At 41.5% G+C, this 17,758-nt stretch overlaps 1 protein-coding gene across 1 annotated transcript in view; it reads left to right on the forward strand.

Annotated features, from left to right (window-relative positions):
* GRIK3 (glutamate ionotropic receptor kainate type subunit 3) overlaps positions 1 to 17,758 on the forward strand; it is an 861,495-nt gene that overhangs the window by 722,700 nt on the left and 121,037 nt on the right. The window contains exon 11 of the mRNA XM_068269053.1: positions 13,029 to 13,252. Within this exon, the coding sequence (XP_068125154.1) occupies positions 13,029 to 13,252 (224 nt within the window). The remainder of the gene's footprint in view (positions 1 to 13,028; positions 13,253 to 17,758) is intronic.

Genomic DNA, 17,758 nt, shown 5'->3' on the forward strand with positions numbered 1-17,758 from the left:
TGTGAAAATATATATGCATAACTGAACACATTTTTGCACAGAAGAAATTTTTCACAAAAATACATTGGCGTTTTACTATAGCCATTCACATTTTAACATATTAAAACACACTTTAGCAGCCTACTGTTTTGTTTACCATTGCAAAAACACAAGCAATTATTACTAGCCAATCAAGAAATTCCACCACTTCCAGTATACTCAACTTCCCTTCTCAGAGAGATGATCTTCATCAATATCCTGCAAATAATGCGCTGAGAAGAAAGCCCAGGGGTAGTGAATTCCCTACTACATCCTGTAAGAGACATCTCCTCTTAAATTACTGTTAATGTTTTGTACCCTGAAGATGTTCTCTTTTCAAAGATGGATTAAGGTTTAATGGGACCCTAGGCATGACAGCAGGTTTGGTTCCTCCTACTTATCACATGGCATTTATGGTAAGGTGAGGTGGTAGAAAGGAGCAGAAAATGTGCCATCCATGCACTTGGACAGCCATCAGGCCTGAGGCACTTGCCTAATTTAGATCTAGCTCTATCTCATCTTAATAGTTCAACCAGCTGATAACTGTGTTATAATTCAGCCATAGCATAGTCAGATTTAAAGCTCTGACTCCCTCCTTGCTTCCCTCTCCCCCTGACTGATGAGTCATACTGTATCCTCATAAGCACAGGGGCAAGACAGCAGCTCTGGGTTAGTCTGGGAGTAAGCTTGAGAAAGTAGAGGTCCAGTTGGCCATATTGTGAGGAGGAAAACTTTAGCAGGGTAAGAAATTGTAACAGTACTTTCAGTAACTTTTAGGACATACTACATACCGGTATTCCATACCCTTACACCCACTGCAGGATGTGTTGAATGTTGTACCCAGTGCTCAGTTACTCTACTGTTGCGTATATTTTAGAGCAGAGAGGAAGTTCTGAATTCGAGTCTGCTTTAAGAGTCACTTCAATTTGATCTAAAAGTAGTAACAGGCACTAAAAGGATATAGAATGCTTAACAATAGTTTAAAATGAAGTCACTGACAGTGATGGAATGATGATGAAGATGACACAGCAGCACAAGTGATGTAGGTATCAATAGTTACTCATCACTCTTGTTCCCATGGTCAGTGTTGCAGATTGTAAATATTCTGCTGTCTGGGCCGTCTGCCATCCTGCAGGTTGCAGATGTTGGATATTAGAGTTCTGCAACATTATTATTTAGGATTACATCACTGTATCAGGTTGAAAATTCAGATTGCCAATACACAGTGAGAGTATATAGATATTCATACACACGGCCTGGTGCCCATGACAAGGAATAACACATAGATACAGTGCATCACCTTTTCACATGTACTCTGTTCTTTTCTAAGGGAAATCACAACAGAGACACAGACAACGCTACTGTATATAAGACGCCTTAGTTTACCTAATCTTTTACCTATTATTTTTCCTGTTTCTTTTCTGTTCTATACATGAATGTCCTCCTAGCACTAGATCCCTTTATCCTTGATAGAATTTATGATAATGCCAACATTAAGCGGGTGTAGAAACTACTGAACATATTCCAGCTTGTTTATTTCACAACGTTCGACCATATTTCTTTTGTACGCTACTATGCTGATTCAAAATATTACTGAATTGCATTCAAGCAGCAGGTCTACTCAATGAGATTAAATCAATCCAAACCCTTCCTTGCGTGCGTTAACTTAATTGTCCTGAGGCAGCATGCTAATGTCAAGCAAATGAAGAAAAGAAAATACAAAATAGCTTTTAACAGAGAAGACGTAAAAACTTAAAACAAGCAGTAAAACAAATGTCCCTGTTAAGGATTTTAAATGTAATGAAAGTAGAGCATCTGAAATTTAGGTCACATAACAATTAATGTGTTTGCATGCATTTCCCCGTAGTGGCATGCTATATTTCACTGTGATATTGCATCCTGGATAATATAGCAGTTGCCAGGGTAATTACTTATTTTGTTTGGCGAATGCAGCAAAGTCAAAATGCCAGATAAACATCACATCTCTCTAATTTAAAACCCATCAGTACATTTAATTAATAGCTCAACTTCCTCCATCTTCAGCTCTAAACTGCTTTAATGTCTCTGTCCTTCCTCCCACATCTGTCCCCTTCGTATAATAATAATGCACTCTTATATATAGCTCTGTCGCACTGTTATAAAGCATTGTGCCATCATTGTACTTTAGAGATTTCTGATCCAGCTGCTCATTGTAATAATGTTGTGAACCGTCCTTTGGTTTAAATGAAAGAGATCCCAAAAAATGCCTCCTTACATTATCTGTTTTTCTAAAGAAACCATGACAAAGGAAATAACAGGTATTAAAAAAAAATACTGAATAGAGATGAATGAACTTCTTAAAAAACCCTCTGCCTGCAGTTTGCCCGAATACCCGTGCAAAGCTCTTCTTGAGATACAGATTCACTAATAAAATGTTTCCATTTTTTACCTTTTATGCTTTTATACTAGTGAAATTAACAGAACGTGTAAAGGCTCTTTCTAAAGATCCTGTTATTATTATTATTTAGCTCTATAATTTTTCAGTATTACTGTACAGAGTGCAATATAGACTGAAATGGGTATGATAAATACATTTATACATACTTTATGCACAGTACAATTAGAATATCCATCAACACAGACAAAACGCTACATACATAGATATTACATGTATTTATAATATCCAGCAGTGCAGTCATATGGTTATTTCATTAAAAAAGGACACAAATAAAATAAATAAATAAATAACATTAAAGTAGGCCTAAACTCTTGCACAGGACAGAAGGAAAACAGAGAAACTAGGCCTAAGGCCTGTTGAAAAATGAATGCTAGGCTGTGGCCACGAGCCCCAGCCACCCCGCACTGCTCTCTCTCTCCCTCACTCTTTAAATAGCCGCGTGTGCATCCTGTGCACGTGGCACGCGCACCCATCTGTGTGCACGCACGCACCCGTCCATGTGCCCACTCTGCACGTGCACAGGACCGCCCCCCTCCTTCTTCACCCCTCCTCCTCTGCTGCGCATCATTCCCCAAAGCTCTCGGGAGTGTCTCTGAGTCCCTGCACATCCGCAGACCTGAAAAAGCACTGACACAGGGACATGGGTAGAGATGGCCTAAAACGGTTCACTAGCGAACAGTTCCAGGTGAACTTTCGGGGGTTCGCGGCCGTGGAGAATCGCAAACTTTACCGGAAGTGTGATTCGCCCCTATAGTGCACCATTAGGGTCAACTTTGACCCTCTACATCACAGTCAGCAGGCACATTGTAGCCAATCACGCTACACTCCTTCCTGGAGCCACTCCCCCCCTTATAAAAGGCAGGCATCACCGCCCATTTTACTCACTCGTGTGCCTGCAGTAAATAGAGAAGGGACATCTGCTGCAGACTCTCTCATAGGGAAAGATTAGTTAGGCTCTTGTAGGCTTGTTAGCTTGCTCCTTGCTGATTTTTATTGCTAAAATAGCACCCCACAACAGCTCTTTTGAGAGCTAATCTTGTTCTTGTGATCAATTTTTTGTGTGTGTCCCACTGACACTTGTGTTGCATAGACAGCCTTGATAATTCATACTGTGTGTGCCACTGCCACGCCCAGCACATTCAGTGACTACCTGTGTGTGTAAAAGGTACATTTTACCCATCACTGCATATACCTACCTGTTGTTCACTGTGCACCCACCCACCTACGTGAACGCACGCAGTGTCACTGTACCTGTCCGCTACCTGTCTGTGTGTGACAGGTGCACATTGTAATACCCATTACTGCATATACCTACCTGTTGTGTTCAGTGTACCCACCTACCTACATGAGTGCACGCAGTGTGATATACCACTCCGTGCATACCTGTTAACTGCACCTGTGTGACTGCACATTGTATTAGTCAAGTCAGTGCATACCTTTCACTTCATCTCCACCCAATGTGGACAAAACAAAAGGCAGAGGCAGGCCACCTGGCAGGTCTGTTTGAGGTTGCACTGTCGTGATTTCGTGCTGTCCTGGACCAAAGTACAGTGTTCAAAAAAAGGCAAGTGCCATCAACCCCCAATATTGTCAGGATGTAGTTGACTATTTAACACAGAACACCTGTGTGTGACAGGTGCACATTGTAATACCCATTACTGCATATACCTACCTACCTGTTGTTCACAGTGCACCCACCTATCTATGTGAGTTGAGTGCACTCAGTGTCATTGTGCCTGTCCGCTACCTTGCGTATCACAATGAAGTAATGACTGCCGTCTACATGATTGTCTCGTGGGGTGGCACACCAAACATAAAAGGTCATTGCTTCATTGTGGACAGACCAAATTTGATCAGCTGGACAGTCACTGTTCTGTCATTTAGCTACCTCAGCCCGGCGACCATATGGGCTGGAAAGCTACTATCGCCTGCACTCTCGTCATGGTGTGCACCAGTCCAGCATGGCCGTCACTACACAAACTGCTGTTTGCGGTGGATTACACAGTGAGTTTGATGTGTCAGTGTGAAGCAGTACTCTAATTACACTCCCTGATTGATGTATACACATGCAAGATGTTTTAAAGCACCTTAGGCCTGCAGTTTAGCATTCAATGTGATTTCTGCCCTTAAAACACTGCTTTGCGTCCAATCCAGATCTTTTCCCGGGACTTTTGGCATCTATCCCACTCATCCATGCAAAAACCCAGATGTTAGACCCCTTGAAACATCTTTTCCATCACTTTTTAGGCCAGCATAAGTGTTTCTAATTTTCAAAGTTCGCCTCCCCATTGAAGTATATTGCGGTTCGCGGAAGTTCGCGCAAACCAAACTTTTGCGGAAATTCGTAAACCTAAAATCGGAGGTTCGGGCCATCTCTAGACATGGGATGCAGAGACACTTACCTATTATTAGGTAGGATGCACTGTGTATGTATTTAAAGAGTTTTGCCTGTCTAATTCCCCCTCATCTGTGACAAATCACACCTATAAATTGATATCTCAGCTGAGTCTAATTTGTAAACACAGGATGTTAACCCTATGTCTGCTTCCATGAAAACAGGAAGTAGACACACTGCAGTTGTATTGCAGGAATGGTATCAGCTGTAACAAATACATATTTAGTAAAGGTTATTATGCTGTTGCTTATCTTTTAGAACAGAGAGGAAGTTCTGATTTCAGCTCCGCTTTAACAAGAAAAACAAGGGGGTACACTCTCTTATTCTTATCTAGGGAGGAGCAGTGAGGAGACACTAGGTATGGCCATGAGGGATCTAGTAGATGATTCAACAGGCCTTTTGGCTTCTGATGTGTCTGAAGGGAGAGTTTGATAGATTGTATGCCTGTCTGAAGGGGTGTGTTTAAAGGTACCCTGAAGTGAGAGGCATGTGGAGGCTGCTATTATATGTATTTCCTATTAAACATTACCAGTTGCCTGGCAGTCCTGCTCAGACAGTAGTGTCAGAATCACACATCTGAAAGAAGCATGCAGCTATTCCATTCAGACTTGAGTCAGTGACTTTTGATCATGTTTGTTCAGGGTCTAAGGCTAAAATGTTAAAGGCAGTGGATCAGCAGGACAGCCAGGCAAGCTGCATTGTTTAAAACTAAATAAATGCTAGCCTTCATATGTCTCTCCCCTTGGGTTCCCTTTAACCTTCCTGGCGGTAAGCCCGAGCTGAGCTCGGGCTATGCCGCCGGAAGGCACTGCTCAGGCCCCGCTGGGCCGATTTGCATAATTTTTTTTTTTTGCTGCACGCAGCTAGCACTTTGCTAGCTGCGTGCAGTGCCCGATCACCGACGCTACCCGCCGATCCGCCGCTATCCGTCGCGCCGCAGCCGCCCCCCCAGACCCCGTGCGCTGCCTGGCCAATCAGTGCCAGGCAGCTCTATGGGGTGGATCGGAATCCCCTTTGACATCACGACGTCGATGACGTCGGTGACGTCATCGCCGGAGGCGATCGGAGGGGCTGGGGGGATGCCGCTGAGCGGCTATCATGTAGCGAGACTTTGTCTCGCTATATGAAAAAAAAAAAAAAAAAAAAAAGATTTGCTGCCCCCTGACGATTTTTTAGCAAACCGCCAGGAGGGTTAAGGATGCACTTGAAGTTTTTAGCATGTGGAACATGCAAGGAGACCTAGACATGAGACTGAAAGGAGATGACCAAAGTGGTAGCAATAAAGCAAGGAAGTTGGGCTAATAGTTGGGTTTGTGTGCTATCATCAGAGAGGAACGCACAGATTCTGCAGATTTCTTAATTCCAACTTTTGGAATCAGAATCAGAATTTAATAATTAACAAAATTCTGACATGTGAAATCAGAACTTTATGCAGAATTAGGTAAATGTTTTTCAAAATAAATAGCTACAATGTCTATGGAGCATGTTCAAGGGGCATGAATGCAAACGTATGCAAAAATGTGAAAATTCCAAGCAAAATTGTGGTCATTGGGAAAAGGGAGGGAAAGAGGCTTCAGCCAATCAGGCTGCATTAGTTATGTCTGAGGAGAAAGTAAGGAAGAAAAAAAGAAAACCCAGCCTGCCCTGTAACTTCCTTTTTGTGGCAGATGTACCAAATAAGAGCCAGGGAAACGGGAATCAACTTTTATGGAGAAGAAAAGTAATGGAGTCCATACATGGTACATTTTTTTTTCATCCAATCTTACCATTTCTATGTAATATTTGGGAACTGCCTAAAATATCTTTTCAGTATATTCACTTAATTTACCCTTATACTACTTAGAAATGCTAAAATTGAATGAAAAAAATGATTGTACCATGTATGGGAGCCATAAGAGTGATTTTTACCTTTTGGATTGCCATCCTTATTACTAGTTTACCAGATAAAAATAAAGAATTGATTTTTGATTTTATGCCTGACAGTTACGCTTTAGGGCCCGTTTCCACTATCGCGAATCCGCATGCGGGCAACGCATGCGGATCCGCACAGTCAGTAGAAGTGGATGGGACTGTTTCCACTTGTGCGTTTCCCCGCACGTTTTTCTGTGCAGAAAAAATCTGCAGGGTAGGGGCCTCAGAATTCGCCTGCGTGTGGAATGCAGGCGAATCGCACACAATGTATTTAATAGGGAAATCGCATGCGTTTTCCCCATGCGTTTTTTGCCGCGATTTCGCATGCGATTTCGCATAGGTACCCATGTTAATTCACACAGGCAGTGACATGGTTAAAATCGCATACAGCCTTACCTATGCGAAATCGCATGCGAAATCGCGGCAAAAAATGCATGCGGAATCGCACCCGCATGCGATTTGCCTGCGGTGATTCGCCGGCGATTTCGTAACGCTACAGTGGAAACGGGCCCTTAAGGGTTAAAAACCCAGGAATGCAAAGTCGCTTGTTATCAACGTAGAAGTAAACCTAAACAGAGGGGGCACAATAATTCACCTAATCTGGTGGATTCCTGTTTTGGAGGTAGAATAAATAAGTAATTGGGACACCTGACCCAACATCCCCTCCACCCCAACAGTTATGCCTCTGATACTAGTTTGCTGAAAGATCAATTCCAAAACCCAAATTACATTTTCCAAACTTTTTGACCAAAATTACTTAGGAGCAAATTGTACTGAAAGTTTAGAGAAGCCATTAATGCACACTTTTAAAACCTTTTTTTCTTAAGTTAATGGGAATGTTATTTTTAGGAAGCACACAGATAAAAAAAAATAGGCCACAGAGGACCTGATATGAGGATGCAGTGATTTGACCTGAAGTTTAATGACACCACCTGACAAGGATTGGTGATCTCTCCTTGGACATTTTTAATGTGAGATCCAGATGTAAAATCAACATGAATTTATTACAACTAAGCTCCCCATGAGAGTCGCAACCTACTTTCTAAAGCACAGCTTTGATTAAGTGACTTTAAACAGGACCTGGCGCTTTGCTGAGAACTGGTGTCACCTGCTTCAAATACACTTGCACTCTCTGTACATCATTATGAATGGCATGCAGATTTATAGCTGAAAAGCATGTATAATACATGCTGTATGTCTCGAAAAGGCACATTCACACATTATTTTATTTTGTTCTCATGTCACAAATCTTAGAAAAAACATATTAGGAACCATATGCCACCTTGTATCTGTGGACAAATCAGTTGTGGACTTGCAGAGATGTCTATTATAAATGGTTCCACGCTATGACAATCACTAATGTGCTAAGGCATTCAACCTTTCTGAACCGAATTTTATATTGGCTCAGGCAACTTTGTTAGTAGCAGTTTCTTTTTTTGTGCGTGAATGATTCAATAATTATGTTTACCATCTTGTGAACATATGTGTTTTTCACACAGCCAGTGAAAGGAGTTATCCGGGCTATACAAAGAAAATAAACTGCAAATAATCTGACAAGCTCAGTTACTATGAAGAAGAATTATTCCCCACATAACATGTTAAGCTCAGTACAGTACAACCCCACACCTCCGTCCGGGTCCCCGGCGATGACGTCAGAGCGACCTCCAGTTCCAGTTCTGCGACTGTGCAGTCCGCTCCGGCCCACGTGGCGGTGATTGACAGCGCCGCTCGTGCAGGTGCAGTACAGAGTGACCTGGAGGTCACTCTGATGTCATTGCCGGGGACCGGGACGGAGCTCCGGCGAACGGCTGCGGCCAGAGGTGCGGCGAGGGAGGTCCTGGGAGCTTGGGGCTGGAGGAAGCCCCCGGTAAGTAGCGTTTATTTTCTTTATATAGCCCGGATAACTCCTTTAAGGTAGGAGGTGTGGGGTTGTACTGTACTGAGCCTAACATGTTATGTGGGGAATAATTATTTTTCATAGTAACTGAGCTAATGGCTTTAAAAGAACCCGAGGTAAGAGACATATGGCGTCTGCCAAGTTTATTTATTTTTAAACAATACCAGTTACCAGACATCCTGCTGGTGTATTTGGCTGCAGTAGTGTCTGAATCGCACCAGAAACAAGCATGCAGATAATCTTGTCAGATTATTGGCAGAAACATCTGATCTGCATACTTGTTCAGGATCTATGGCTAAAAGTATTAGAAGCAGAGGGTCGGCAGGACAGCTAGGCAATGTGCATTGTTTAAAATGAAATATGTCAGCTGTTGTATGTCTCTTGCCTCGGGTTTCCTTTAACTGTCCGGCTGAGCAAGGCAATTGTCTCACCAATTGATTTGATGAAAATGTGAAAACAATAAGATAATTGTGTCAGCGTATTCTTTTAAAGAGACTCTGTAACAAAAATGTCATCCTTATTTCTTCTATTCTATAAGTTCCTATACCTGTTCTAATGTGCTCTGTCTAACTGCAGCCTTTTCTAGTTGCACAGTGGCTGTGTTATCTCTGTTATATGATCTAATCTTCTCTTCTCTGTCGGCTCTGTCGGGCTGAGGCAGTCAGGCTGGAATGTGCTGTGCTGCTTGTGATTGGATAGAAGCTATACACACCCTCTCCAGGCCCCCTGCACACTCTGTATGACTCACACACTGAGCTACTCTCAGCCTATCAATTGCTTTGTCTTTTGTTTGTAAACACAAGCCAGGATTGCAGCAGGGAGTGGCAGAAACAGCACAGAGGGGCCCAGGAGAACATAATGAATAGAATGGTATGCTTTTTATTGTAAGAATTTTAGAGTACAGATTCTCTTTAACCTCCCAGCGTTATGGTTTTTTCCGGATTTTAGGGTCTAAAAGTGGTGCAATGTTTTAGCACGCTTTCATGCACTAAAATGCTGAAATAGAAAGCCCTAAAATTCTTTGAGAGATTTTCTGGCTTAAAACTCAACTACGAGAAATCAGAGGCGATGTACTGTAATTACACAAAAGCCCAGGCCCTAAAGATCTCCAACCAACACAACTTTCAGCATCGTGACCATTACACACAATACCTAGGAGTCAAACTAACTAATGAATATACCCAACTATACACCAAGAACTATGTGCCTCTGTATGGAGAACTGGTGGCCCTGCTCAGGTCGTGGGATAAGTTTAACATCTCATGGGCTGGAAGGATCGCGAGTGTAAAAATGACCCTCCTTCCCAAAATCTTATACTATTTTAGAGTTCTTCCAACTCCAATTAAAAAATTCGAGCTACTCAAACTACAAAAAGAAATAATCAAATTTATATGGGCTAATAAAAAACCCAGAATCTCCCGTAAAATACTCTACTGGCATAAGAAGGAAGGAGGCTTATCTGTGCCCAATCTTTATTTATACTACAAAGCAGCCCAACTCGCGATCCTCCCGACCATCTATAGTGATGATCATGCTCCCAGATGGGTTTTCTTGGAAAACCTTCTCGTCACTCCCCTTACATGGAAAGGCTTATTATGGTCCCACACTAAGGATATAAGTTCAGTACGAGGCAGCTCCATCATAACCTATAATATGCTAAAACTATGGAGACAAGTTAGATCCTCAATTCCTATCCAATCTACACCCTCCATACTAACTGAAATTAAATCCAACCCGGACTTCCCTGAGGGCCTCCGAGCGCAGTCATTCATGTGGTGGTCCACAGAGACCAATCCCACAATCAAGACTTATCTAAACAGGGGAATGATACCCACATGGAGCCAGCTGATAGATATTACAAAGCCACGGGCCTCCGCCTGGCTTAACCTACGACAATTATATCACTTTCTAACACAATTGGCTAAACCGGGTACATTTACCCAACCCACGCGCTTTGAAAGCCTGTGTCTAAATGACCCCATGCAGAAAGGTGTACTATCATATCTTTACTCCATGCTTAATGCCCCACCACCTAACTATACGCACCAATATCAGAAGCACTGGGAGCATGACCTTCACACTCAATTTGATAACGAGGAATGGTCCCAATGCCTGGAGACCCTATCTAGGGGAAGCCTGCAAACCACGAACATGGAAGTGTCTCTAAGACTGCTGCATCGTACATACCTAGTGCCTTATAGATTACACCAAATAGACTCTACAAAAAACCCTCTCTGTTTTAGAGGTTGCAAAGTTATAGGTACTATGTACCACATATGGTTCTCATGCCCAAGGGTCTCCCGCCTCTGGGGAAGGATACGCCTCACACTAAACAAATTAATCCCTAAACCTATCACATTTGACCCGAGAATTTTCCTCTTGGGATACAAACCTAAAGCACTGGCGCATGCCCAGCACAAACTAGTCCAATTTATAATTACTGCAGCAAAGACCCACATAGCTGCTAATTGGAACTCACCCCACCTCTCATACCTACAAGTATTGGAAAAAATAAACTCCATAATGTCCTGTGAGCGTATCAATGCTATTATTAACGACAGACTTCCGCAATTCCAGAAGGTGTGGGAGCCTTGGGCCTCATGTAAATTATCTAGGGGAACCCAGGCACAATTAGGCCTCAGCCTATCCGCATGACGGACCCCCCCCCCCATATCCCCACAACATGCTCAACCTAACCTTGTATGCCCCCCCCCCCCCGTAAACGACGATAATACCTGAAGTTACAGAAACTTCGCTAACATACCACTGAGCATAAATCTATACAACGTTGATCTTGTAATAGAGCTGGCTGTGACCCCCATTATGCCTAACTATATGTTTTTACCTCGTACTGTTATACAATTCTGACCTGTTATTCTACTGTGAGCGTAATTGTAACTCAAAATCTTATGTACCTTCAAATGTCTGTAGCCCATGTTGGGCATTTACAGACCTATTATATAACGCTACTATGTTCTTCTGTTTGTGCAACTTTGGCACCTAGTGCCCAATAAAAGTCTGTTGAAACTAAAATGCTGAAATAATCATACCGCAGAGAAATCTGCGGCAGACCAGCATTTACGCACCTTCCTGGGATCCAGCTCTGCAATTCTCCCTCCATCCTCCAGGTGGCACTGTAACTCTGTAGTGAGATTGCTGTCTGTCATCATGATGACAGATGGAAATCTCTTCAGAGAGATACAGAGCCTCTGAGGACAGGAAGGAGAATGGATGCCAGCACCTGGATCCCAGGGTAGGTGAGTTGAAATGCCTGCTGCGCTTTGTACTCTGCATAGAGCTCCTGGTTGCTACCACGAGTCAGGCCCGGGGCTACCACTCTTAGCAGTGGATTTCCATCCCCGAGCCTGACACTGGGTTACCGCCAGGGAGGTTAAAGGACATCAGTCACAAAAGGTGACTGATGTCCACACAATAGCTAAAAGAGCTATAATGAATGGCGCAGCATAAAACATGTTGCCTTGGCAACCCGGCGACTACGCCTGCCGCTGTGCAGGTGTTCTATGACTGGTTAGCATCTATTTTAGTTACACTTTTCCGGGGTCCTCTTTGTGAGGATTCCTCCAAAGATCAGCGTGACAGTGTATCACACTTTAGCTACTAGCAGTGCCGGGAACATGAGTGGGGGGCCAACTAACTGAACATATTTAGTGGTAACTCCCACCAGCAGTGACATTATGTAATTATGTAAAAACTGCTGTTCCTACCAGTTGGTTCATTCATAAAATCTGTCAAGCGTCAGATTGTTACATGATTTAAAAAGTGATTTAATGGTAAACTTTTGAGCATTTTAAAGTGAACATTCTTCATTAGCAATTATTGAACAATTTTAAAGGAATAACTTTTTATTTCTGAAACTTTTGCGACTGATGTTAAGACTAAGCTTGATTGATAGCACTAAACTTTTGTAGCTTATTCAAAGGATTGTGTTCTTTTAAAATTACATTGCTTTATTTTTTATTTGTCATAATTGATTATCTGTATCTTGCATTATTATTATTATTAAGAACATCTCTTTATACAATGCTGACATCTTCCACAAGACTTTATAGAGTCCATAATCTTGTCACTTAAATATGAGCTAATATTCTAATCCCTACTATAGTCATAATCTAATGTCCCTACCGCATAGACTAAGGACAATTTTGGGGGGAACTTGTTAACTTATCAGTACATTGTTTGGGGGACCCTCATCCATCTACTACACAGTGCTGAACATGTTAGCACTTTATAAATGAATGGTAATAAGAGGTATATATTACACTGCTGAAATTCAGTTGACCAGCGATGGAAAATTCTATAGTGGTTACAATTAATAACTGTTAGTCCTTTTTGTGTTTGTTTTGTTACAGAAAGCTGACTTGGCAGTTGCACCTCTTACCATCACTCACGTCCGAGAGAAGGTCATTGATTTTTCCAAGCCTTTTATGACTCTTGGAATTAGCATACTGTACAGGAAGGCCAATGGAACTAGTCCCAGTGTCTTCTCCTTCTTGAACCCTCTGTCTCCTGACATCTGGATGTACATCCTCCTCGCATACCTGGGAGTGAGCTGTGTCTTGTTTGTCATTGCAAGGTAACAGTGTAAAAGTTACACTTTTTAATAATTAGCAGTTATATGTTATTTTACTGTGCAATAATAACTGTACTGTATGATACTTTATAAAGTATAAGGTATTCTGAAAACCTCATCTCAATCTACATAAAAATAATGACAACAAAAGTCTCACTGAAAAAGCAGTTTAAAATGTCCACGGAGAGGGTTGCAAACTCGCGTACGAGAGGTATCGGCGCAGGAGACTTGGGCGCAGGATACAGCCGGTATATGGCTGCTCTTGCTGCTGCACAAGTCTCAGCCATGTTAAATACTATTCCCCCTCCAGGCCGCCATGGATAGTGGGGAATAAAATTATTCGGCTTAGATCTGTAGAAACGCTACATAATCCTGGACAAAAGTAGTAAATGAGGTCAGAATACTTAAGCATTCAATACAGGCTCATATGCAATTAACTTTTTCTCTTGAGTTTTCTCCTTAGTGATATTTTCAAACTAAGTTGTCAATAAAATGTCTTTTAAATTACCAGCAAGCAAGGAAATACTTAAAATAGTTTTGATAGTACTCTTCCACCTACTTTTTACTACTTTTTTTTCAATTGCAAAGTGCTGAAACGTTATTCTAAATAGAAGATGAAAAATTATCTCTTAGGAGACAACTCAGGAGAAAAATTTAATTGCATATGGGCCACGCCTTTACAAGTATAGTGGGTTGCTATGTATTAAATAGGTGGTTTGATTGCATATTGTACAGCAGGGTAACAGAAGCACAGTTCATTCAGTACTTATCTTTATTGGAAGTTGCATAGAGTGTTGCAGGAGAAACCAGGAAAAGGCAATACTTGTAACTGTTCATTGACTAATGGGCAAATGGAGTAGAACAAAAGCAGATTTCAGCTGGACATTTGGAATGGATCTGCCTTGTTGCATTCTGTAGATTACATTAAGCAGTACAGAAAAAAAACTGCAGCAAGTACTATCATTCATTACTGGAAAATTAAGTAAAGTCTTTAAAGGGGCACTACAGCAAAAAACTGTAAAATTTTAAATATGTGCAAACATATATAAATACGAAGTACATTTTTTCCAGAGTAAAATGAGCCATAAATTACTTTTCTCTTATGTTGCTGTCACTTACAGTAGGTAGTAGAAATCTGACAGAAGTGACAGGTTTTGGGCTAGTCCATCTCTTTATAGGGGATTCTCAGGGATATATTTATTTTCAAAAGCACTTAGTGAATGACAGTTGCTCTGTCCAACTGCCAAAAAACTGTGTAGCGAGCAGGGAGGCTGGCCAGCATCATTGTTTAATTCTCTTTTAGGGAATATCTTTATAAAGAATAAAAGCCTTGCTGAGAATCACCTATGAAGAGATGGACTAGTCCAAAACCTGTCACTTCTGTCAGATTTCTACTGCCTACTGTAAGTGACAGCAACATAGGAGAAAAGTAATATACGGTTCATTTTATTCTGGAAAAAAAACATACTTCTTATTTGTTTATGTTTGCACATATTTTACATTTTACAATTTTTCGCCATAGTGCCCCTTTAACTGGATTTTTTTTTTGCCTGAGACAATTGTTTGATTGTTAATTCTTTGGGTGAAAATCTACAATGATAAATGGTTTCTCATAGCCTCCCCTGTAGTGATCAGGCACGTTAAACCACTCTTGCCCAAGCACTTTGCTTTTCTTTTGTGGTTCCTGCAATGGAACACCACCTACTCATCTTTTCCTCCTCCCCTCTCCATAAAACACAACAAGCTGCTCAGAAGAGATCCTAGCAGTGTGTCTGTACTGTTGATGTTCCTAAACTGCCACATAATTGATTGCTAATGATTATTTCAGGCATCAGTGATCAAAAACCTGTTGTACATGTAGCTTAAGATTTAAGGAGCTACAGTTTGTATTTTCTGACACCCACTAAAGGAACAATGAAATGATTTATTGACACTGATTGTCTGTGATCATTCATAACAGACAACTGGAAGTAACTCCTAGGACCTAGTTTATATTATAAACCTAATGCTGGGAATACACGGCTCGATTCGGAGCCATTTAGATGGCTCGATAGATAATTTCTGACATGTCCGATCTCCCGCCCGATCATTTCCACGCTCGATTCCACATTGAGGACAATGGAAAAAGATAAGAAAAACGAGGCAAAGATAAGAGAATCGCCTGCGGAATCAAGCCGGGAATCGATTGGCGGGAGAATTGAGCAGCAAAATCGAGCTGTGTATTCCCAGCATTAGAGCCTTAGCAATATTAGCTGCTGTAACAACCAGTTCTCTATTGAGCCCTGGTGAGACCCCATAGTCAGATGAGAACACAGTATGGACTCTACAGTTCCCTAGCCTCATCTCTGTATCATATGATAACCACCTAGTCTGTCCATTGGTGGCAAGGCCAAATTATGATGGCCCAGCTGGCAGGTAGAAGGGGAATGGATAGAATGTTAGGGTGGCAAGAGGTGTGTTATGGTTGATGGGATGTGAACATCTAAGCTTAAAATGCCATGCAAAATTTGGAAAGCCACCATTGTTTTATAGAGTCCTGTTCAACGATAAAGACAACATTGTTGAGAAGGTAACACTGCACAGTATGTAGACTAACCTCCAGTTCAGTAAGCTGCAATCTATCACAGGACTGGTATAACTTTAAGAGGCTGCAAAGGCATACAGTATGCGCAGAAAGTGCATATTAAGGTATGCAATGTTTGTCGTAAGAGCTAATGGTGGCTTTTGTAATAAATCACTGTTGTTTTATATACTGTACTATGGGCCTAATAGATGAACTTCTGGTTTATTTTACCAGTACTAACACCAGGGGTTTAGCTCACGTTATTCGATTAGCACAACATGCATTACTGGGGTAACACTAACATGTATAGTGTGCTAAGGCTCCCATGGCATTACATGTTACCCATAAATGTATGTTATGCTTATTGCGCAACATGCGCTAGCCCTTTGTTGCTAGTACCAGTTACAATTATCGGTGGTTCGAGCATCAGGCTCTATATGTTTTCTTGCTTAGAGTTTCACTTCACAAAATCAACACTCTCATTCTGAAAGGAAAAAGTTTATTCCAAGTCACAAAAGTCATCACAGTTTCATGTAAAACAGCTCTGAAGCAGGAATGATGTCCTAAGAAACCCTTCAGTATATAATAGAATGCTTTACTAGAAGAGCAGGAGTTCGGCTCCAAAGTGAGAAGGCTGGAATTAATAGCTTTATTGTGCCTCCTCTGCTTGAATATTATAAATTAGCCTTATTTTCTTATATACCTGCCAGCCTCACTAAAGCTCTGTTCCATCTAATCTCTGACTTACACAACACTTACACTCTCTTGCTCCCACTGATCTTATCTATAATTGATTTGTTGCTGGTCTGATCTCTAATCCATATTTATGGAATAAGCATAAATCCATTTTATACGGCACGCTGGATGCCCGTAAGGTGGACGGCTTTTTACAGTTTATAAGTCCATTTTTTTCTATATTAAGGGACAGCTAATGATATTTTCAGTTACTGTTGCCGGTGTTCCATTATTGCCTTTTTTTAGATAGTAGAATGTTTGCTTTGATTTATTAACAATATGCAGTGCTTTTCTAGCGACATACTCCATTCAGAGCTCAGTTTTCATGATGCTGCTTAATGGAGATGCATTAGGTGTACAGGGTGCATTTACATAAAGTCATGTTTTCCAAAATACCATGGATATTTTATTTTTATCCACATTTTTATCCACAACAAATTAGTACTGTTAAAAGGCATAAGTTGGCACGTGCTTTTGAAATGTTACTGAACTCGTAAATACAGGGAGTGCAGAATTATTAGGCAAATGACCACATCATCCTCTTTATGCATGTTGTCTTACTCCAAGCTATATAGGCTCGAAAGCCTACTACCAATTAAGCATATTAGGTGATGTGCATCTCTGTAATGAGAAGGGGTGTGGTCTAATGACATCAACACCCTATATCAGGTGTACATAATTATTAGACAACTTCCTTTCCTTTGGCAAAATGGGTCAAAAGAAGGACTTGACAGGCTCAGAAAAGTCAAAAATAGTGAGATATCCTGCAAAGGGATGCAGCACTCTTAAAATTGCAAAGCTTCTGAAGCGTGATCATCGAACAATCAAGCGTTTGATTCAAAATAGTCAACAGGGTCGCAAGAAGCGTGTGGAAAAACCAAGGCACAAAATAACCGCCCATGAACTTAGAAAAGTCAAGCGTGCAGCTGCCAAGATGCCACTTGCCATCAGTTTGGCCATATTTCAGAGCTGCAACATCACTGGAGTGCCCAAAAGCACAAGGTGTGCAATACTCAGAGACATGGCCAAGGTCATGGAACAAGACACACAAGCTGAAACGTCAAGACTGGGCCAAGAAATATCTCAAGACTGATTTTTCTAAGGTTTTATGGACTGATGAAATGAGAGTGAGTCTTGATGGGCCAGATGGATGGGCCCATGGCTGGATTGGTAAAGGGCAGAGAGCTCCAGTCCGACTCAGACGCCAGCAA

The sequence above is a fragment of the Hyperolius riggenbachi genome, chromosome 2 (genome assembly GCF_040937935.1).
Source record: "Hyperolius riggenbachi isolate aHypRig1 chromosome 2, aHypRig1.pri, whole genome shotgun sequence".
In the NCBI taxonomy this organism is placed as follows: domain Eukaryota; kingdom Metazoa; phylum Chordata; class Amphibia; order Anura; family Hyperoliidae; genus Hyperolius; species Hyperolius riggenbachi.